The sequence below is a fragment of the Acomys minous genome (genome assembly GCF_964271855.1).
Source record: "Acomys minous genome assembly, chromosome: 7".
Lineage (NCBI taxonomy): Eukaryota > Metazoa > Chordata > Mammalia > Rodentia > Muridae > Acomys > Acomys minous.
In genome coordinates, this window is record NC_140488.1 from 15,081,681 (window position 1) to 15,105,368 (window position 23,688).

The window sequence follows — 23,688 nt, forward strand, 5'->3', positions numbered from 1 at the left end:
AGATCGAAACGTATATATGATCCAACAATATACCCCATCACCAGGAGAGCAGAGCAAAACACAATGACATCCTAAGTGAACAATTCCGATGACTAGTCAGAAAATGCTTTACAGTTAAGATGGTTACCAATGCTTTGTTTTTAAGAAAACTAAATAGCAGTTACCAAGTATATAACTAGGGGTAGGAAAAAGAGCAGTCAAAGAATAGGGGGAAATTGCTATAAAAGATAATTTTTAAGATGTCCTTCAATTCATGTATTCTTATTTATGGGGAAATTACTCTAGCATTGTGATTTTTTAAAAAATCAAAATATATTTGATAATTTATATTGCCTAACTTCAACAATTTCTAATAATTATAACAGTGAATGAAGGACAGAAATAGTTCCACAAAACTCAGAAAAGAGTGAATGTTAAACAAATATTAATACTTTATCAATCGTGTTGCCCAAATTGATATATTATTTTGAATAAGGTATATGCTGTCATTAACTGCAATGATAACTCAACAAAAATGTCATTGTCCTGATAAATTGAAAATAAAATTTTAATGCATATGCATTTTTTCTGAGATTAATAATGAGCTGACTTATAAGATAATATGTAAACATTAGAAAATAGGATTTTGTTATGGACGAATCAACAGATATAAAAATAAAAGCAAGACACAAAACACTCATACTTTGATACTTTCATTGGTTACTTTTGCTGGAAAAAATAATTGACAAGAAGCAACTTAATGGAAATAAGGTTTGGACAGCTGATTTTGATTGTCAATTGTACAGAATCTAGACTCACCATAGAAGCAAAACTCTGGACATGTCTGAGAGGAATTTTTCTAGACTGCATTATTTAAAAAAGGAAGACCCACCACAAATTATCACGGTACCATTCTATTTGTAGGGTCCTGAATTAAATGAAATGAGGCATCAATAATCACTCATTGCTTCTTTACTAGGGATGCAAAGTAGATAGCTGCCACAAACTGCTTCTACCATGACTAAGTACCTTAAACTGCTTTTGTCAGGTAATTTGTCACAGCAACAATACAAGTAACTAATAAGGGCTTAGATTCACAGCTTGAGGGTACAGGCCATCATGGGGAGAAGTTATTGAAGCCAAAGCAGAAGGCAACTAGTTACATTGTATATTAGTTGCTTTCCTATTGCTATGATAAAACTTCATAACAAAGGCAACTTATAGAAGGAAGGGTTTATTTGGGGGCCTACAGTTCTACAAAGGTAAGAGTACATCATCATTGTGGCATTAAAGCATGGCAGCAAGCACCAGGCATGGTGACAGGAACAGCTGAGAGTTCACATCTGAGAAGTACAAGCAAGAGACAAAGAACACTCTGGAAATGGTACATGGCTTTTGAAACTTTAAAGTTTTCCCAAAGTTACCTACTTCTTCTGTCAAGGCCACATCTCTTAAATCCACCCCAACAAGATCACCATCGTGGTGATTAAACATGCAAACGCCTGAACATATGAGGAACATTGCATTCAAACCACTATACATTACATCACCAGTTAGGAAGGAGAGAGTGATAAATGCTGGGGCACAGCTCATATTTCCATTTTACGTAGTTCAGGATGCTAGCCCACAGAAAGAGTCCACTTGCCATTACAGTGGGCTTCATTTATATTCACCAAGATATATTTCCATAGTTTCAGTAGCTATTCTTAGTTCTCATCAACTTAACATGATGATTTACAGTCACGATACTCCATACTAAACTTAATTGTAAGCAAATATTTTATCAAGAAATAACACTTTTCCTACACAGGATCAGATATTATTAGTCCATATGGGCCACATACGCTCTCTCAATAAGTAACTCATTTCAGCTGTCATCAACTGAAAGCAAAGAAAGGCATCACAAAAATGAAGGAGTAGTGTGCCTGCAAAACTATTCACACAAAAAAGTTGCCAGTTAAAATTAGATTTGTGTGCAGTAACCCTGATGTATACATAGTGTATAGGAGTAATTAAGAATAACATTATACATACCATAGGAGAAAAATAGGATTTAAATTGTCAGAGGATGTAGGAAAACATGCTGCAGAGATCATATACCATATAAATACTTGCTAAATTTTACCGATGTGATTAAATTCTTCTTGTGTGTTGTATTTACACAATGATGTTCTTAAAGTAAGATGGTAGAAATTTTTGATATCTTTTCCTTTGTATCATTAGTTTCTTTGAATAAATTCATAGAATTGAAATTTTGAGATTGAGATTTAGTAATGTATTTTCTTTAGTGTTCAAAAATATTTTATCTTGGATGAGGAATACATATATCTGTGGGTATGAGAACAAATGTCTGTAGATTGTTCTTAGCAGTTGTGCTAATTTAGTAAATTAATGGTTGTAGATTCTCCTCCAAAACCCATCAGCACTGAGTAGTTACCTAGGTTTCTTTTATCAGGGGTGATATTCCTCCTGTTGAGTGTGTCTCAAGTCCAACTAGAGTGGCATTGATTACCAGGAAGGTGTGTGTGTGTGTGTGTGTGTGTGTGTGTGTGTGTGTGTGTGTGTGTGTGTGTGTGTGTGTGAGTGTGTGTGTTTATCACTGCTGCACCCATAGGACTATCATGCCATGATGTTTATTGATGTGATTCCTAGGTATCCTAGTTGGATACTATTGGTTCCTTCTCTCACATAGAAGCTTGCCTAACACCTTCTGCTACCATGAAAGCTAGTATTCAGGGAAAGGGCATTCATGTCAGTTCCAGCTGAGCAATCTCTAACCTCTTTTTCTGAACTTAGTGTTGTCAGCAGCAATAGAAATTTAACTTCCACCTCTGAGGGACAACCAAGGGCAGTATCAGTAGGCAAGATGTATTGGAGGTCTCTTAGATAGCCTTGGCCAACAACTCAGAAGACATCTTCTCATGTCTGTCATTGAGGTTTTTGTTAGGTGGTCATTGGCTCTTGGAGAGAGGACTGTCATACCAGATTAAAAAGCTCATTAAGCCTTTATATGTGTACAAATATACTGAATTATTTTTAAACAATCACAACTGATCAAAATGCCAAATTGGGGAGCCCAGGGTCAATGGATACATCTACAAATACACCATACTTTAGGCTTAAGGAACACTGTGGAAGAGGGGGGTAGAAAGATTGTAAAAGTCAAAGGATAAGGGACTATGCTGTGAGATTGTGTCTTCCAGCAGTATCAATAGCTACACCTGTAAAACCTCACCAACGCAAACACCAAACAGGAGTTGAACAAAGATAACAACAATAAAAATGCCAAATTGGAGAGAAAAAAGCCCAAAAGACCTCAACTCTATACGAAGAACTACAGTCAACTGAGTAAACTGGGACCTGGAGAGGTGCTCTTAGCCAGAAAAGAGAATACAGAGATTGCAATAATAATTAATGAGAAGAAGGCCATGAATTTTAAGGAGAGAAGGAAGGGTATATGGAAAGGTTTGGAAGAAAAAAGTTGGAGAAATGTTGCAATTATATTACAATCTCAAATTTAAACAAAATAAACAGAATTATCTTGTTCATTGTTGGCTTAAAAATAAATTAATGAAGGTTTTATAAGAAATTTTTATTTAACAAGAAAAATTTCTACCATGTTACATATGTTGGCAAAATTCTGGATACAACTTAAGTAGTCACTAAGAAAAATTTGCAAAAACAATTAAAGGACATTATATTGTCATTAAAATAATTATACAAGTTAATATATATATATTTACATGTACTATATAATTAAGCAAAAATAAGGAAGGTATTAAATACAATGTGATTTTTATATAATATGCACACAAACATATACACATCTCTTTGAAATTAATTAAATTGTAATTTTTTAAGTTTCTTAAGTTCTATTACTGTCTAACATTGCTGAATGAACTAAACTCATACCTGTATTTGAATAAAGCCCAAATGCAAGCTAGCTCTTTGGTGAATTTTGTATTCTTGTTATTCAGCCTAATGTAGTTGAAAGCAAGAGTTTTGTGAGTGGCTCAATGTACAGTGAGAACCAGCTGTTGTAGTGCACATGGTCAAGAGGACTTTAACAGAAGTTCTGAGTTTCTCTCTTGGAGCATAATAACATGGCTGGTCTATTTACTTTCCAACTGCTTGGATCTTAGGAGAAACTTACACGAAGGCCTATATTTTTGATGTGTCATAGTAAAAATAGAGTCTAAAGATAGAATCTTTCAGCAGAGAGATCTGACTCCACTGTTATAGGTGTAAATGTGAGTCACCAGGTACTCATTGATATTCTCATTTCCCATAGCACAAAATTTGACCAAAGGCTCATAGAAGTGAATATAAACAGATGCCATTTACTATGAAAGAGAAAGGTACCTCATGGAATGAAAGCCAGCTATGAGCTAGATCAGGATCTAGACTCAAAATGCCCAGAAGCTCTCTAGCATCAAAACCCCAAAGATTACAGAGCTTTTCATTAGTATGTTCTGTTTTGCTATGTATAGCATCAGTAGGGAAGCATTTCCAGTCTTCCTCAGGCAAATGGCATTTTTCTTAGGCTAATCTGATGCCTCTTTATCTAGTTCTACTCTCCTAATACATAAGCAACCTCTTGGAGGGCTGTTGTAAATATTCTGAGTTATGAATACAACTTGAAGCTCAGAACATCTATAACCTTTGAAAGACAAGTTGTAACTCAACGAAATTGTTCTTAGTCACCCACAGACAGGAAACTTTGAGTGAAGGTTAATGGAAGGCCCTAAAACGGAGCCATGATTCAGAGGGGTCCACTGGCTTTGAGTTGACAATAGACAGCTTTTCCTCTAAAGATGTCCAATGCATGGGTTTCCTGTCAAGTGCCAACAAGGTGGGAGAAAGATTTCATAATCTTGAGTGATCGACGTCATTTTTCTTTTTTGCCATACATATAATTACTAGCACTTTCCCTTCATGTTTGGTGTTAAGATTACATTTTAAAATATAAAAAAATTTATAAATCCTCAAGTGAAAGTAAAATATACCTGGTTGAGAGAAGAGACTCTCTTGTCTGAGTGGAGATCTAACATTGAGTTCAGATCAGGTCATTCATTTGGACAAGAAATACCCTTAGGAAGGTGGCTTACCTTGAGCCATGCTAAATGGATAAGTAGAATAATTAGTTTTCTAATGATCTAGTGTACTTTTTCCTTCATGGAATTCCTACACCTTAGTGCAGTAGCTTATAGTCTATAGCCAAGTAGGGTCACAAGTCTACCCACGTTTTTGAATTATTTAAAAAAGAATAACTTTCTCTTTCTTTCTTCTATCCTTCTTTATGTATGTTTTCCTTAACACTTTGAGTTTTCTTCCCAAAGTTTGGCTTCCTTATACCTTTTCTAAACCCTTCCTCCTTGACATGTGACTGCTTGTCTGCAATATGTCTGACCTCCACACCAGCTAAAATAGCCTGACCTTTGTTCCTTCTCTCCTCAATTTTGCTCTGTCAGCAATTTCTGACACTTTATAGCTTTCCTGACCTGGAGTTTTTCTTTTGAGCTCTAATAAAATTGTCCTTGAGACCATTATTAAGTTATTTTCTTAATGAGCCTAAAATTCACATGAGGGGAACTCAATTTCCCAGTATTGTCTTCATAAATAAATGTCTGCAAATGTTTATCTAAACAAGAATTATGGTTATTTTCTATACTGTTTCAATTATTATGACTTTGTTCTTTTTAATTTGTGGTATTTTGAAGCTATAGTAAGCACATATAATTTTTATACAAAACAAAACAGTAAACCACTTAAAAATACTCTTCCTTGATAATACCGTAACTAAAACCATTTGTCTCTTTTTTACTTCTCGACTATGCTCAATATAAACTCATCTTTTCAAATAAGTATTCTTTGTTTACCATGCCACTGAAATTAAGATAAAACATCCTTTTAAAAATTCAGTCTTAATTTCTTTTGACAGATTTTCTCATCATTCAATGCAGTACAAATGCTTCTTAGTTACGAAAATGTCTCTCTTGGTTACTCACTCTCCTGTTTTCCTCTTTCAATTGCCTTTATATCAGCTGTCTCTTTGACTGGATTTACTTCCTATTCTGTCTATGAAAAGTAACTCCAAGTTCAATTCTCTGCTTGTTGCCATATTTGTCCAACCGATTTTAGTTTGCTGAATGAGTATCCAAACTGTGTTCACCATCCGAAGTCTTCTGTGCCTTTTACCCACACCTGTGTAGCTGCCATTTCCATTGAGATAGTGTGACACTACCTCAAACCTAACATGTCTTAAACTACAACTATTGTTCCAAGACAGTTTTCCCACTAGACCTTCCTCTTTCTGCTTACAGTACTAGGTCACAGTTTCATTACATTTGCAATAAATACCTTTTGGTCAAAACCAAAGATAAGGCAAAGTGTGATCTTTTGGTACAATATAAAGATCAAAATAGAACAAACAGTAAGTCTGAATACAAGAACAATTATTTTTTTCAGTCAGTGCCTATTTTATAAAAAAACAACCAGACATAAATATCAAAATTTCAGTTTAAATGGAGTTACAAAAGAACATTTAGCTCTAATTTTGGAGTCAGTCTGTCCCTGGAGAGAAATGTGTTCATTATTAATATTTATACTTTATAATATAAATAATTTATATTTAAAAAATAAGGAAGCATAATTCTGTTTGTCATCCCTCATAGCCACTCTTTCACCAGCTCCTGTCAAGTCTCTCACTGTCTATTACTTTTTATATTTAAACTCCCTCAAGATTTCTAATTAAGGCTCTGTTTATATTGCTAAGATTTTATAATATTCAAGCACTTACCTGATGCACTAGGCTCCACTGTCTTTCATATTGTATTCTGTTTTCACAAAATTGAACAACTTAAAAATTTTTACACTTGAGGCCTACGAGATAGAATCTAAAGACCTGAGTGTTCAAGGCCTATAGACTCTCATGAAAGATGCATTTTGAATCTACTTCACCACTATATTTCTTCACAAAGTATTTCTGACCAGATTTTGATAGTGCTATATATGAGGGGAATAAATATGGAGCACATATGGGAAAAATAAAAGGTTTAGGTTTAATATAGTAAATAAAAAAAAAAGAATAACAGAGAGCACAAGATTAAGGTTTAGTGTTTAAATAATGTAAAATCTAGTAAATGAGATTAGGAAAGAGGCAATGTAGGAAAAGTAGGTCAAATATGATGTTAGAAAAATCAAGAGATGTTCAGAAAGTAAGTGGACAGATATGTAGGACAGAGACTGATGAATGACCATTGAATTGGGAAGAAGGACATAGGAGCATTGTGATAACATTATGAAAATTAAGATAGGAACCTGTATGAGAGAATAAAGTATGGACTGTCCACATGTACTTGCTCAGAAATGTTCATTGCGACCCTATTCACAATAGCCAAGGAATAGCAAAAACTTAAATCCCTTTAACAGATGAATAGCTAATACAAATGAAGTATATATACATAATGGAATACTATTTAGCTGTACAGAAAAATGAAATTATGAAATCGAAGTTAAATTTGAAGATAAATGACCTAAGAAAGATTATATTTAGTAAAGTAAGCCATACTCAGAATGACAAGTTCCACGTGTTCGCCACTCTCATCAGCAGTTCCTAGTTCCAAGTCCTCAGATATGAGTATAAAACATGGAGCAACTGCAGAAATGAAGGAAGTATAAAGGGATTATAGATGAGAGCCTGGGAAGGGGGACATACCAGGTTAACAATGATTTTAAAAAATGGGAAAGGTTTCCAACTGGGGAAATATTAAGAAGGTCAATACATAAGTAGAAGGAACAAGAGACAAATAACACAAAAGGTATTTCATAAAGCTTAAAGGAATCATATTTTATATTTACAGTATATATATGTGTGTGTTATTGTATATTATATATGTATGTGTATACATGTATATATATAATATTTTTGCATCTGTTGTTCAAGACTTTGATGTCAGCCTCAATAGAATGTGCATAGGAGTAGCAAAGTTCAATTACAGCTACAACTAAGTTTGTGCTGGGGAAGTTCACAGAGGTGGGACATAGATAGCCAACAAAGATACCCTTAGAGGTTAGGGCCAGGACCCTATTGTTGAAGACACTACAGGACACACTTAGGACATATAACACAGATGAGTTGAGCTAGATCTGACCTCAAAGCCTCTTTCCTGTGATTTAGCTCCCATGGTTCCAGAAAATGCTATGCAAGCTGCCAAGGGAAGACTACAATTAACTGGTCCTACCAGCTGCAATGTCAATGAATCACAATTATTAGCATGACAAGATATGAATTAAAATCCAATAAGTTGCACTCACATGTAGGCAGCGACCAACATCTACCTAACTGGAGATTCAACGGAGGTTAATCATGTCTGTAATAGAAACCCAGACAGCTACCCAGGTTTAGGAAGGTCATGGAAGTCATGAAAGAATCAACTACGACCACTTTAGTAGACCAGCATAATTCTAAATTTTATCCTATACCCACATTATACAAAATGGAGGAGGACATCACAGAAATCCAAAAACTGGACACAATACAGAGATCAACAGATTGGAGGGGGGAGCCCAGTCACAATTAATATATGTACATCACAGCCCTGCATCTATGGCTTAGGGAACATCTTAGAAGAGGCTGCTATAAAAGTCTCTCCTACAAATGATTGCACAAACAAGACCAGAACTATGTTGATATCAATGGATATGTTAACATGGAAGGGAGAGAGTTTGTGGAGTCCCACCCTTAGAAGAATTACTGCTGGGAGAAGGAGATAAGATTCCTGGGGTAAGCTTCCTTATTGGCTGTCCAATGCAGTGGGATCCCTGAAACTATGATACAAATGACAAGAACAGGCTCAGCAGTCTCTCTCTCTCTCTCTCTCTCTCTCTCTCTCTCTCTCTCTCTCTCTCTCTCTCTCTCTCTCTCTCTCTCTCACACACACACACACACACACACACACACACACACACAAACCAATAATAATCAAAGTAAAAGACCAATTTGAGAGTCAGGGCACAGGAAAGAGGTTTAAAGGAAGGTAGCTAAGAGGGACTAGAAGGAGGGAGCAAAAGAGGAAAATGGTGTACTTCCATTTCAATTAAAAACATTTTTAAAAGAAAAAAATCTGGAGTGACTGAAGGGGCAATGAAAATGCTGAGAAGTAGAAACTGGATGTTTACAAATCTCGTAATCAGTTTTGTAGTGAGGAAAGCAGATAAGTATAGCATAGATGGTAACAAAGATAGTACTGGAGGCATTTTCCAACATATTGAAAACGTAAAATATTCCATCATATCTGAGTGATGGCAGAAACCATTCAAAGGAGGAGAAACTGATAGAAGGAAACTGAAAAGGCAATGTACTGGCCTATATTAAAGAGATAGGGATTGACGGCCTGTCGACTGAAAGTGTGCCACATTATCAATTGCAAAGAGAGGCTTGAAGATTTCACAGACGAAAGTTGGAGTAAGCTCCTTTTCCTCCCAGTTTCTCAGTGAGATATATGACTGGGAATAAGGAGATAAGGTAAGTGGGTGGATAATTATTATGAAGAGAAAAGAAAAAATGAGGTCTCAGTGAGTATAAAAGTGAACTTGCTCTACAGAAAAAACTGAATTCCATGGAGTATGGAATCCTAATTTGCATTAGTTTAAAGTAAAATTCACTTTAATTTAAAGTGAAACCAGGACACCTGATGGTCTGATTTTCCTCTTCTAGAAATAAGGGGTAATTAATGCACAGAGGAAAAGAGTCTTCAACCTTAAGATTTCTGACCACAAGACCAATGATTTAGTTTTCCCACTAAACTATTTTTAATTATATTTACCATATATTCTTCTAGGAACTTCATGCCTAAGTTTTAAAATGAAGTATTATTTCCTTAAGTTTGTGTGTATGTATATGAGTTTACAGTGTCTGTGTGTGTGTGTGTGTATACATTATATATATATATAATTATATAATAAATAATATATATTACAGTAAATAGTAATACCTGTGGGGAAAAAACAGAAAGGCTTTCAACAGGAAATCATTGGAAGCAGTATGTATTTCCTCTGGTAAATGTTGCAAAATGTCCATATGCTCATGCTGCACAAACCCTCATGAAGCCTTGTAATCAGGCCAGTGGACCATATTGTGATGCACAGTCTAACCCCTTTCATTTTTGGCCTCCAACAAAGGACAGCAGGCCTATAGAGCTAGAGCTAATTAGCACCCTGTTCATTTTGCCGTATGCTTAGCATGCCTGAAGGAAGCATTTTTTTTCTGGCTTATTATAAAACAGAGTATTTCTCTCTGCTCTCTGACTTCAGTCATTTATCAATCATGATTCCAGAAGACACACTGAGAAGCATGGAAAAATACATACATTTGTACAATCATACACATATATTTTTTATGTTCACATATTGTGCATGTTTTAATATGTGTGTATTTGTGGTCACAGTGTAATGAAAAGTGGGAAGGTTAAAGGCAGAAAAGTCAGGTATCTGGAGGTGGTTATTCTTGATGACTCAGAGCATTACAAGGTTATAAGCAGAAAATTTCAAATTAAACTTAGTAAACTGCAGGCTCAGATATACCTACTACTTTGACACAATTACATGAATGGCAAAGTAAGAATAATGGTACTTAATTGAAAAGCTTTGGGTAGGATGGAGTTATCGGTAACTCTAGTAATGGGGTATAATTTGATTTCTTTATATTCCATTGTCAGTAAAACTTAAGCCTATGCCCTCTAGTTCTGAATTTTTCCCCTTTCACAAGGCTCTACATTTTCTGGTACAATAACATAAATTCCCATGTAATCATTACCTAACTTCAAATTTTGTTAATACCTCATTATTCATAATTTGTCTATCCCCTTGTATATGCATGTTGTGCCTTCATGTATGTCCGTGCAGTACTTGCTTGGCTGGTGCCTGTGGAACTCAAAAGAGGTTACTGAATGAATAACCTGGAACTAGAGTTTGAGACATTTGTGAGCCTCTGGGTGGCTCTTCTGGAAGATTAGCCAGTGTTCTTAACTGCTATGTCATATCTTCACCTAATTTTAATACATATTTAAGACATCATTCCAACCATATGCCAAATATGCCAAATAAAGACATTGTTCTTGCTCAACTACAATGCCATTACCATAACATAAAATTTAACACTACTTAATTTCACTGAGTATCTGATCCTCATTAAATGTTCTTCATTCATATTAAAACCTATATTTCACTAACTCTGTGTTACCATGCTCATAACATAGTAGGACACAAAACAGTGTGAAAAATGAAGAGAATAAAACTATTAGTATTTGCTTCATCATTCATCTGGGTGAAATCAGTTCCCATAATCCAAAGCTATTTGTGTAAGCTTTTAAATCCAATATGATAGAGGAAGAATAATATACATTTTTGTATGATCCATTCTTGGGCAATATTAAGAAGACACATAAGAAATCAATTCTGGCTTATGAAGTCTCCTAGATTACATATTCTTAGCCTGTATCATAAAATATTACTTCCTTAAGCAGTATTCATATCCCTGGTGTATTACATACGAACACACACACACACACACACACAGAGAGAGAGAGAGAGAGAGAGAGAGAGAGAGAGAGAGAGAGAGAGAGAGAGAGAGAGAGGGAGAGAGAGAGCATCTCCCTTTGCAATGAAACATTTACTTCATCAATGGTAAAAAAGGCATACTTAAAATACTAAGAGATAAAGCAAAACAACAAAATGATGTTAAGGCCCTGGGCTTTAATGTTCCTTATGGTTCCTGAGCTTGCAACACAACAAACACAGATTCTAAAACATCTTTTATCCCTCTATTCTGTGATTTGTGCAGCCAGGCATGTTATAAAGAATAACTAACCACAATAAAGAGCTGACCAACAAACAGATAGCAATTTGTAATCAGTGAAGAGAATACTTTCCTTAGCTTCCAATATTGTTTTATTTTCTTCCTTTTTAAATCTCTTACTGCAGGGCAGAGCTAACAAAAATTGCACAGCACCCAATTACAGCCAAGTGAAACCACCATGAAATAAGACTGAATTGTGCTGAGAAAAAAAGAATCTCAGCATGAAGACAGAAAGAAAGAAAGAAAGAAAGAAAGAAAGAAAGAAAGAAAGAAAGAGCAAAGGAGGAAGGAAAAGGGAAGGAAGGAAGGAGGAAGGAAGGAAGGAAGAAAGGAAGGGGCAGAGAAATTAGGAGTAACTTGACAATAATTTATATACAAGAAGATTTTTTCAGTGCATTTTATAGCATAACTACACTTTCATAAGACTTTATGGAGTTTATTGCCAAAACCTATTTACTACATTGACTCATATTAGAAAGAAGCAGAAGAGCAAAAGAGAGAGTGCAGGCCAGCAGTTACAAGTCCACAAGCCTTCTTGTAATCTAAAGTGAACTAACTCTCCTTCTCTATGGTTCTGTTCCTCTTGGATAAAAATTGAGTAATGAAAAAGTACTCAGTCCATATCTTTCCAGCTCTGACAATGTTTTTTAAACTGTTTCCTAACTAAAGAGCATGCCATAGTTTACCAAAATCTCTGTGCATATTTATTACTTTATGCTTAGACTAGCCGGGTAAAGTAAAAGTTTTCATCTTCCATTACAAGAAGCCAAAACTGAAATAGATTAATAAATTTCCATAAAACCAATATCTAAAATATTGAAAATTTAGATCTTATTGCATCAGACTTAATAGTCTTTCACTTATAGTAATACAGAATCTCCAGTGCTTACTTTCGTATGAAGCAGTTACACAGAAAAGCACTTTATTGGAATCAGAATGACCAGTTCTGAGAAGAAGGTCTCATCAAAGAAATAAAATTATATATACACCCAATGACAAATTTAAGAGATGCCATTTTACAATGTGAAAACTGTAAATTAAACTATTAAACTATTGAAAATTGCTGATAGTAGTATGGTTATCCTGTACTATATGGCTAATATCCACTTATAAGTGAGTATATAGCATGCTTGTCTTTTGGGATCTGGGTTACCTCAAATTGTATGATCCCTTTAATATTAATAGTTGAGTCTTATTCCACTGTGTAGATGTACCAAGTTTCTTTATCCATTCTTCAGTTGAGGGACATCTATGTTGTTTCCAGAGCCTGCCTGGTACAAATAAAGATGCTATGAACATAGTTGAGCAAAAGTCCTTTGTGTATGGTGGGGCATCTTTTGGGTATATGCCCAGGAGTGATATAGCTGGGTCTTGAGGTAGATCTATTCCGAATTTTATGAAAAAGTACCAGACAGATTTCCAAAGTGGTTGCACAAGTTTGTACTCCAGCAATGGAGGAGGGTTCCCCTTTCTCCACATCCTCACCAGCATGTGCTGGCATTTGAGTTTTTGACCTTAGCCAATGTGACTGGTGTAAGATGGAATATCAGAGTCATTTTGATTTGTATTATCCTGAAGACTAAGGATGTTGAAAATTTCTTTAAGTGCTCCTCTGTTCAGAATTCTGCTTAGCTCTGTGTCCCATCCTTAACTGGATTATTTGGTTTGCTGGTGTTTAATTTCTTGAGTTCTTTATATATTTTAGATAATATCCCTCTGACGGGTGTAGGGTTGGTAAAGATTTTTTTCCCAATCTGTAGGCTGCCATTTTGTTTTATTGACAGTACTATTGACAGTATCATTTGCCTTATAGAATCTTTTCAGTTTCATGAGATCCCATTCACTAATTGTAAAGCCTGTACTGTTGGTGTTTTGCTCTGCATGTTGTCTCCTATGCCAATAAATTCCAGGCATTTCACCACTTCCTCTTCTAGTAGATGTGGCATATCGGTTTTTATGTTGAGGTCTGTGATCCATTTGGACTTCAGTTTTGTGCAAGGAAATAAATATAGATCTATTTGTATTATTCTACATTCAGACATGCTGTTAGACCAGCATCATTTGTAGAAGATGCTTTCTTCTTTTCTATATCCTTTGGCTTCTTTGTCAAAAATCAGGTGTCCATAGCTGTGTGGGTTTATTTCTTGGTCTTCAATTCAATTCCTTTCATCAGTCTGTCTGTTTTCTAACAATATCATGTAGCCTTTATTACTAATGCTCTGTATTGTAACTTGAAATCAGGAATGGTGATACCTCTAGAAGATCTTTTATTGTACAGAATGGTTTTCACTCTCGTGGGTCTTTTTTTCCTTCCATTTAAAGTTGATAATTGTTCTTCCCAGTTCTGTAAGGAATTGTACTGGAATTTTTATAGCAATTGCATTGAATCTGTAGATTGCTTTTCATAAGATGGGCATTTTTGCTGTTAATCCTACTGATCCATGAACACAGGAGATCTTTTCATCTTCTAGTATCTTCTTTAATTCTTTCTTCAAAGATTTGAAGTTCTTGTCATACAAGACTTTCACTTGCTTAGTTAGAGTTACACCAAGATATTTTATATTACTGGTAGCTATTGTGAAAGGTGTTGTTTTCCTAATTTCATCCTCATCCCATTTCTCAGTTCTTTCAAGGAGGGCTGCTGGTTTTTTAGTTGATTTTGTATACAATCCCTTTGCTGAAGGTGTTTATTAGCCATAGGAGTTCTCTGGTAGAATTATGTATACTATCATCATTTGCAAATAGAGATACTTTGACTTCTTCCTCTCCAATTTGTGTCCCCTTGATCTCCTTTAGTTGTCTTATTGCTCTAGCCAGAACTATATTGGACTAAGTACTATATTGAATAGAAATTCAAGCTAAAAAGACAGTGGAAGGGAAAAGGAAATTCATAAATTAATAACTATAAATGGAAAAAGGTTAACCAATTACAATATTCAGAAGTAAACATAAATTAAAACAAAGGGAACAATTTTCTTCGATCATAGCAAATCAAAACACAGTGAGGGGATGGGAAATGCTCCTACAATGACAAACATTAACAGTGAATAGCAACTTTGCTACTTTAGCAATCCTGATCAGACATTAAGCTGATATTTTACAATTTTAAAACTCCATTCTATTGTTCACATGGAGTCACACAAGAAACTAAATACAAGACAGATTATATCAACCAACAACTGGATGATAGTAGTAGATAGATCAACAGATAGACAGAAGACTGTACTGTTCCTTTCTATGGCAGAAAGATGAGTAATATATTCACAAAATAGAGTCAATAAATAAATATTAATTTTAAATTAATATATAGATAGTATTTAGTTGAAATATATAATTAATAATTTTTAATTCTTAAGAGGTATAAAAGCAGGGTATAACTACTTCAACTAATTTTATTTTTTAATATATTTTATTAATTTATTCATATTACATCTCAATGGTTATCCCATCCCTTATATCCTCCCATTCCTCCCTCCCTCCCAGTTTCCCCTTACTCCCCTCCCCTGTGACTGTGACTGAGGGGGACCTCCTCCCCCTGTGTATGCTCATAGGGTATCAAGCCTCTTCTTGGTAGCCTGCTATCCTTCTTCTGAGTGCTGCCAGGCCTCCCCATCCAGGGGACATGGTGCAGTAAACTTCAAACCCTTACCCAGATCTATCCAATGGACATTCTCCATAGTTGAGTGGAGAGTGGGCACTGTCTTTCACGTAAATTCTGGTGCCCCATATTTAATAACAATTCTTATTCACACAAGTTCCAAAATATGTTAGAAACAGGAGCATAAACTGATTCCAAATCCAAAAATATGACAAGAAATTGAAATATAACCATTGTATATGCAGACACCCTTACCACAATACTTTCAAATGAATCCAGCAAGATATAAAAATGAATGACTGCACACTTTGGAGAGTACAAAATTGTTTCACATATGACAATCCATTAATATGATATGGTGTATTAGCATAATAAATACCTCCAACCATAGGAACCCCCCTCATAGAGCAGTGGTTCTCAAAATGTAGGTAAAGACCCATTTGGGGGTCAAACAACTTTTTTATAGGGATCACAAATCATATATCCTGCATATAATATATTTATATTATGATTCATAACAGTAGCAAATCACAGTTATGAAGTAGCAACGAAAATAATTTTATGTGTTGCATCATTAGAAAAGTTGACAACCACTGTCAAATACAGAGAAAGTGATGAAAGCTAAGAAGTCTTCATGACAACACAATCTAAAGAAGATAGTAGGAGAAAATCTCTAATTCTATAAAGACTAAGTACAGAACATGAATAATGGTTAAAAAAATTTAAATTCTCAGCATCCACATAAAAAGCCAGCTGCAGTAGCATGCATTTGTGAGCCCAGTGCAGGGGAGACCTGGGTAAATAGTCCTCTAGGATTTGCCAGCCAGCCTTGTAAATTCAGCGAACTTCAGGTGATTGAGAGAAACTGTCTTTTAAAACACTAAGGTGAGAGGGCCTAAAGAATGACATTCATGGTTGTGGAGAAATGTCTTGTGTGGCTGTAGCAGTCATCAATAAAGAGCTATTTGGCCAATCAGCTGGGCAGAAGAACAGATAGTGGAAGGTAGGACTTTCTGGTAGGGAGAAAGGAACTCTCAGAAGGGGAGAAAAAAAAAGAAGCTTTGCACCAGAAGACCCATTGCCCTCTCTTGGCCAGACAGAATGAGAAAAAGAACAGCAAGAGGCAATTGAACACATTGATGAAGTACAAAATGAAACATGCCTACATAATAAACAAGCCAGTGAGGAAAATTTGAAAGTAGAACAAAAATACAACAAATTCTGCCAACTAACTATTCGTCAGAAGTCAGAATTGATTGCCAAAAACTCAAAATTTTGGGTAACAGCATTTGTCAAACATCCACAAATATCTGCACTGCTTAGGGAGTAGGACAAAAGGGCTTGACATTATTTGACCAGATTTTGAAGACATTAAGTCAGGTTACAGAATTGGTTTTTATTTATTTTTTTAAATATAATATTTTTATTGATCATTTTGGAATTTCACATATTGCACCCAGATAACCCTTAACTTCCCAGTCCTCCCAGGTCTTCCCCATCACTTTTGTGCCCCACCTCAAAAGATTAAAAAAACCCAAGTACTATTTGTGTTGTCCATATAGTCACTGGAGCATAGTCACAGTCACTGGAGCATGGTCACAGTCACCTTAAAAAAAGTGAGTCCTTTTCAACCCCACCCTGCCAGTACTCATCTATTGTGGAGAACTACACTTCAGCATCCTTGTCACGTTTTATGAGTTCTCTTTGATGGCTTCCCGTCTGGTTGTTACTTTTTGAGGGAGAGGAGCTTGGAGGCTTGTCATAGAAGCCTTCTGTGTCTCTTGTTCTCGGCTGTGAGTCTGCAGTCATTGGTACCACTGCAAAAGCAGCTTCCTTGTCTTTTACAGTCAGCAAGTGCATGGATCATGGAACTCCACATGGTATCTGGCACCAGCACAGACCATGACATCCACCTAGCCTCCAGCATCAGCATGTGACACAGACCTGAGCATGGTCTCTGGTACTGGCCATGGACATGAACATGGTCTCCGGCAATAGCCCCCTTCCCCCAAGACATAAACATGGATTCAGGTGGCAGTACAGACCACAGGTATCTGCTTGGCTTTTGGTTGTAACAGAGGCCACAGACATCAACACAGACTATGGACATCAGCATGGTCCCTGGCGGCATCACAGCCCACAGACATCCACATGACATTTGGTGGTACACAGACCACATACATCAACAAGAGCCCAGCTCTAGTTAGGACCATGAACATCACCATGGCCTCAGAAGGCAGCTGAGGCTACTCACATATGCATGGCCCCCTGTGGCATCATGGTCCACAGGCATCAATATGGCATCAGGCAGCGGCACAGACCTTCAACATCTGAATGGCGTTGAGTAATAACACTGGCCATGGACATCCACACAGAAACCAGCTGTAGCAAGAGTACAGACCCAGACATGGTTCCCAGCATAGGCCACAGACATCATTATGACCTCAGGTGGCAGTCCTGGGACAAAACCTCTCTACAGTGCATGCACTGTTCCACTCCATTTCAAGTTTTGCAAATTTATTCATTGCAGTATTCCCTTGTCCCCACAGCTCTACATGCAAACACTCATTGCCATGGGCCATTGGTCTGGCTCTGGTTTCCTAAGGACCACAAATACTGGATTGCCATGGAGAATTCTTTTGTCATAGCTATGCTTCAGATTTTTATCCTCAGTGGCAATGGCATGTTTCCAGATGTGGTCCTGCAGCTCGTAGATGTGGTATAGACTAGGTGTGGACTTGACATGCTAGATCTGGGCCTGGGTAGCAGCTCTTCTGGTGGCTGCCTTTGTGTCAATCTTAAGGTATCAATTTCATTCAAAATAATTTATAGGATCAATTTAACTACTAAAAAATTATTAATACTTTCCTCTTGAAGTTATGCTGATTCTAGAGCCCATGTGGAAATAGAAGCGATTATTACAGCCAAATGAATTTTGAGGAAGATGATCAAAACTGGGTAGATACTAGCTTTATGTCAAGGCTAACTATGGACTTGCAGTAACATTTATTTTTGGTGGGTTTTTTTTTGCATTAAAAATTGAAGTCAGTGGCAGGCACCATCACACAGGCTTGTAATCTCAGCATTCAAGGAGGCAGAGACAGGCAGATCTCTGTGATATGAGTAGATCAGCCTGGTCTACTAAATGACTGTAGGACAGCCAAGGCTACACAGAAAAACCCTGTCTCAAAACAAAACAAATCAAACAACAAAAAGGACAAAAACAAAAATAAACAAAAAACCCGAGATCAGGCTTGATGGCACACACTTTTAATTCTAGCTCTCAGAAGACAGAGATGTAAATACCTGTGAGTTTGAGGCTAGCCTGTACTACATGGCAAGTTTCATGCCAGCCAGAACTACACAGTGAGATCCAAAGGAAAAAAACTGAATATATAAGTGTAAATGTATCCACAAATTTATGAACAATTGATATGTTTGATATGTGACCAAAAAAGGCAAGCAATGGAGAGAGGACAGACTTTTTAAGAACTTTTCTCAAATGAATAGCCAAATCAAGAACCCAAATCAAGAACAATTTTTCTTCATACTTTGAAAAATGACATTAGGTTTTTATTTTGATGAAAATCTTTACTTTGAAAATAAATTTCTCTCCAAAGAATTTCATCTGAATGAGAATGGTGACCCATTTTTGAAGTCCACCGAAATCAAATGGAAATATGGAAAGGATTTGACAAAATGCTCAAGTCAACCACAGAATAAAGCCAGCAGGAAGCAGCAGCAAGAAGAACCAGAGAGCTTCTTCACCTGGTTCACTGGCCATTCTGATGCAGGTGCAAACAAGTTAGTAGGGGTAAACAAAGATGGTATCTGGCCAAATCCCTTGCAGTATTATTTGATTCTGGAAATGGATGATATGGATGAAGAAGGGCATAAAAATGAAAGTGAAGAAGATGAAGATGATGATAAAGGGGTGGAAGGAGAGGAGAATGAAGGAGAGGAGGATTAGCACAGAAAACTGATAGATTCTGACCTTTTTAAAATTTCTTTTTCTTTTTTCTTTTCTTTCTATTTATTTTTCTCCAGTCCCCGGGAGCAAGTTGCAGTTATTTCCCGACTTCTCCTTGTACTCAGTTTCCCTGTCTTGAGGTCTCTTAAAACCATAGTTCTCAACTTATTTAGGGATAAATACTCTGAGAAAAATACAACAGGAAAATAATTGCTTAAAAACTCTCAATTTTCTCAGCTGACCCAAACTGTCAAACATTAGCTTCATCTTTGCTAACTGTTTGACAAGTTCTATTACTCTTTTCTTTGCTTATTCTGATCTAGGACATCGGTTTTTTATTTTGTTTGAGCATTTCAAGTCTTTCCTACATATAACTGCTGCACTGAGTATCATATCTATCCAAATATTTGGGGAAGTATTCATCTGCCATGTTCCCTATGTAATTTACATTTCACTTTGATCGATCGATTGATTGGTTTTTCAAGACAGGGTTTCTCTGTGAAGCCTTGGCTTTCCTGGTCTTAATTCATAGACCAGTCTAACCTCAAACTTACAGACATCCACCTGTCTCTGCATCCCCGAGTGCTGGGATTAAAATTGTACACGCCACCACTGCCCAGCTTCATTTCTTTTTAGAATTAGTATTCACATCCATTCTTTCCAACAACACTCTACTTGCTCCCTTAATTTTCATTCACAGAACTATATGAATTATATATTTAATTAGTCAGAATTGACTATCTCTTTAGAAGTAGAGCGTTGGTTCATTTTACTCATCATAGAAAGGGCCAGTGCCTAGAAGAATGCATCACAAATGGGAATCCTTCATGAAATATTTGTTGAATGATTTCAAGAATAATGTTCATTTAATGTGCAAAAATGAAAACAAATGTAACTAGTTATTAAAAGAAAGGGCCATTGCATTAAATCTTCAAGAAAAACAAACAAGGACTCTGACTACAGATACTCTAGAAACTGGGAAGCATTGAATTCACAGAGTAGAATAATTCAGACAATCTTTTTTAAATGAGAAACAAATTAATTTTATTTGCATATAAAAGTATGTATTTGGCAAGAAAGTAAAGATGAAAGTGCTGCGGGATGTCAGGACGCTGGACGGTAATGAGGTAGATAGGCGGTGCACACCTGCATCTAAGCACTCTAGAGAACAAGGGAGGAAAATCGCCAAGGTTGAACCCAGCCTGGACTTCATAGATGTGAAAGGGAGGGAGGAGGGACAAAGAAAAAGAAGGCAGCAGAGAGAATGGACAGGAGGGAGGTTGTTTGGTCATTGCTGTAGTTGACACTCATTTCTCTTAACCTGAAGGACTAGCTAGAGACAACTTGAGGAAAGGAGTATAGATTGTAGATAAACAAACAAACAAACAAACAAATAAAATAAAAACGTATGTGAATGATTTCTTTTAAGAGCATTAAAAGAAAAAGTACATTTATATCACAAATATAAAATTATTATATATAATGTATGGTATTAGTGTCTGAGTTTATTTTCTGGTAAGCTTGGATTCTAATGTTCCTCATCAATTTTCTTCTGAACTTCCATAAGCATAGCAAATAACTAAATAAGTCTGATCAATTTGTTCAACTTATTATTGGTTCATTGGGCTTATATTTGATTTGAAAAGTATTTCACTTAATTTTCATGAAAAATAAATATTTGAATGAAAAGTATCTATGTCAACTATTGAGAAAAACTGGTAAGTATACCATTTTATCTTCATCCCCAAAAAGTTGTTCTTAAAGTGGCAGCAACAAGGAGACCTTGATTTCAGCCTTAAACCCAGGGCTCTCCCACCTCAACAGGAGGGCTCCTGGGCACCAAAAATAATCCAAATTCTATCCTAAGGATCTACCTACACTCGTGAAGAGATCTGCTGTGGTCCCTGGAACTTCCAGGTTAGACCCCACACCAATCCTTTTCCTATGGGACCAACTGTGACACAACCAGTAGAGGAGAGCTGAGAGTATTCCATGAGCTACAGCCTCTGGACCACTATTCTACCCACCTTCCCGAGGAAACCTGCAAGGGCCCCAGGAACATCCAGCCTCTGGCCCACAACTCTACCCACATTCTCAATGAAGACTCCTGGACCCCAGTTTGAGACTCCGTCCTATGGCTCTACCCTGTTCCCTAGGAGACCTGCCAGGGCCCAGTATTATCCAGCTCTACCTGCCTTCCCAAGGATTTCAGCAAACACCAGGAACATCCAGCCAATACCCGGAACAAGCAGATGGCTAAAGGCCAGCATAAGAACACAATCAAAAGGAGCCAGGACAATATGGCATCACTAGAACCCAGAAATCTTACTACAGAAAGTTCTGGACATCCTAATATAGATAAAACAAGAAAATTACCATAAATCTATTCTTATGAAGATGGTAGAGACCTTTAAAGAGGAAATGAATAAATCCCTTAAAGTAAAACAGGAAAATATTATTAAACATATAGAGTCCTTTAAAGAGGATACAAATAAATCCCTTACAGAGATATAGGGAAATAAAATCAAACAGGTGAAGAAAATGAATAAAATGGTTCAAAGTATCAAAATGGAAATAGAATCAATAAAGATAACACAAACTGAGGAAATCCTGGAGATGGAAAAATTAGGAAAGAGAACAGGAATCTCAGATGTAAGCATGATCAACAGAGTACAAGAGATTAAAGAGAGAATCTCAGTCATAAAAGATATAGTTGAAGAAATGATACACTTGCCAAAGAAAATATTAAATGTAAAAAGTTCTTGACACAAAACATCCAAGAAATCTGGAACACTATGAAAAGACAAAACCAAAGAGCAATTAGAATAGAATAAATAGAAGATTCCGAACTCCAAGGACCAGAAAACATGTCAACAAAATCATAGAAAGCTAAAGATAGAAATACCTATATACATACAAGAAGCTTACAGAACACAGAATAGATTAGACTAGAAAAGAAAATCCTCCTGCCCCATAATAATCAAGCAGAAAAAAGAAAGGCTATTAAAAGCTGCAATGGAAAAGAGCCAAGTTACATATAAAGGCAGACCTATCAGAATTACATGTGACTGTAAAAGCAACAAGGGCATGGACAGATGTGTTGCAATCTTTCAATAATCATAGGCAAAGAAAACAAGATATTCCATGACAAAATCAAATTTAAACAATATCTATGCAGAATTCTATCCCTATAGAAGATACCAAAAGGAAAACTCCAACAAAAGGTGTTTAACTACATTAAAGAAAACACAGGAAATAAACAATTCCACACCAGCAAATCCAAAAGAAGGAATGTACACAAACACAATACAACCACAAACATAAAAACAACAGGAATTAACAATTATTAGTCATTAATATCTCTCAATGTCAGTAGACTCAAGTCCCCAATAAAAGACACAGGCTAACAGAATGACTGCAAAACCAGAATCTATCATTCTGTTGCATACAAGAAACACACCTCAGCAACAAAGACATTACCTCAGAGTGAAAGGCTGGAAAGGGGGTTTTCCAAGAAAATGGACCAAAGAAACAAACTAGAATATCCATTCTAGTATCTAATAAAACAGCCTTTCGGCTGGGTGTGTGGCATACACCTGTAATTCCAGCACTCAGGGAGGCAGAGGCAGGCAGGTCTCTCTGAGTCTGAGGCCAGCCTGGTCTACAAAGTAAGTCCAGGACAGCCAAGGCAATACAGAGAAACCCTGTCTCAAAATAGCAAATTAAAAAAAAAAAATTTAAAAAGACTTTCAACCAGAATTAATCAAAGGAGAGATGGGGAAGGACATCAAAACATTTGTGGCCCAAATACAAAGGCACCAACATTTGTTAAGAAAAAAACTAGTAAAGTTTAAATCACACATTGAACATCATACATTAATAGTGGGAGATTTAACACCCCACTCACACAAATAGACAAGTAATCAAGACCTCATGAAACTGAAAAGCTTCTGTAAGGCAAAGGACACTGTCAATAGGAGAAAATGACAGTGTACAGGATGGGAAAAGATATTCACCAACCCTACATACTACAGAAGGAATTCATATTCAAAACATATAGAGAACCCAAAAAAATTGAATACCAACAAACCAACTAACCCAGTTAACAATGTGGTACAGAGAAAAACAGGGAATTGCCAACAGAGAAATCACCAATGGCCAAGAACCACTTAAGTAAAAGTTCAACATTCATCTGGAAAATGCAAATCAAAATGACCAGGAGATTGCATCTTTTTATATAATTTATTCACATTACATCACAATTGTTATCCCCTCCCACATATC

General features: G+C 36.2%; 1 protein-coding gene across 1 annotated transcript; it reads left to right on the top strand.

The window, feature by feature from the left end:
* Nucleotides 1–996: 996 nt before the first annotated feature.
* LOC311602080 (protein SET-like) lies at nt 997–21,664 on the top strand (the record flags this gene model as incomplete). The annotated part of the gene is given in 6 exon segments (XM_084789760.1): nt 997–1,027; nt 16,541–16,759; nt 16,762–16,784; nt 16,790–16,826; nt 19,004–19,339; nt 21,561–21,664. Coding segments are annotated over 6 exon segments (750 nt in total).
* Nucleotides 21,665–23,688: the final 2,024 nt, after the last annotated feature.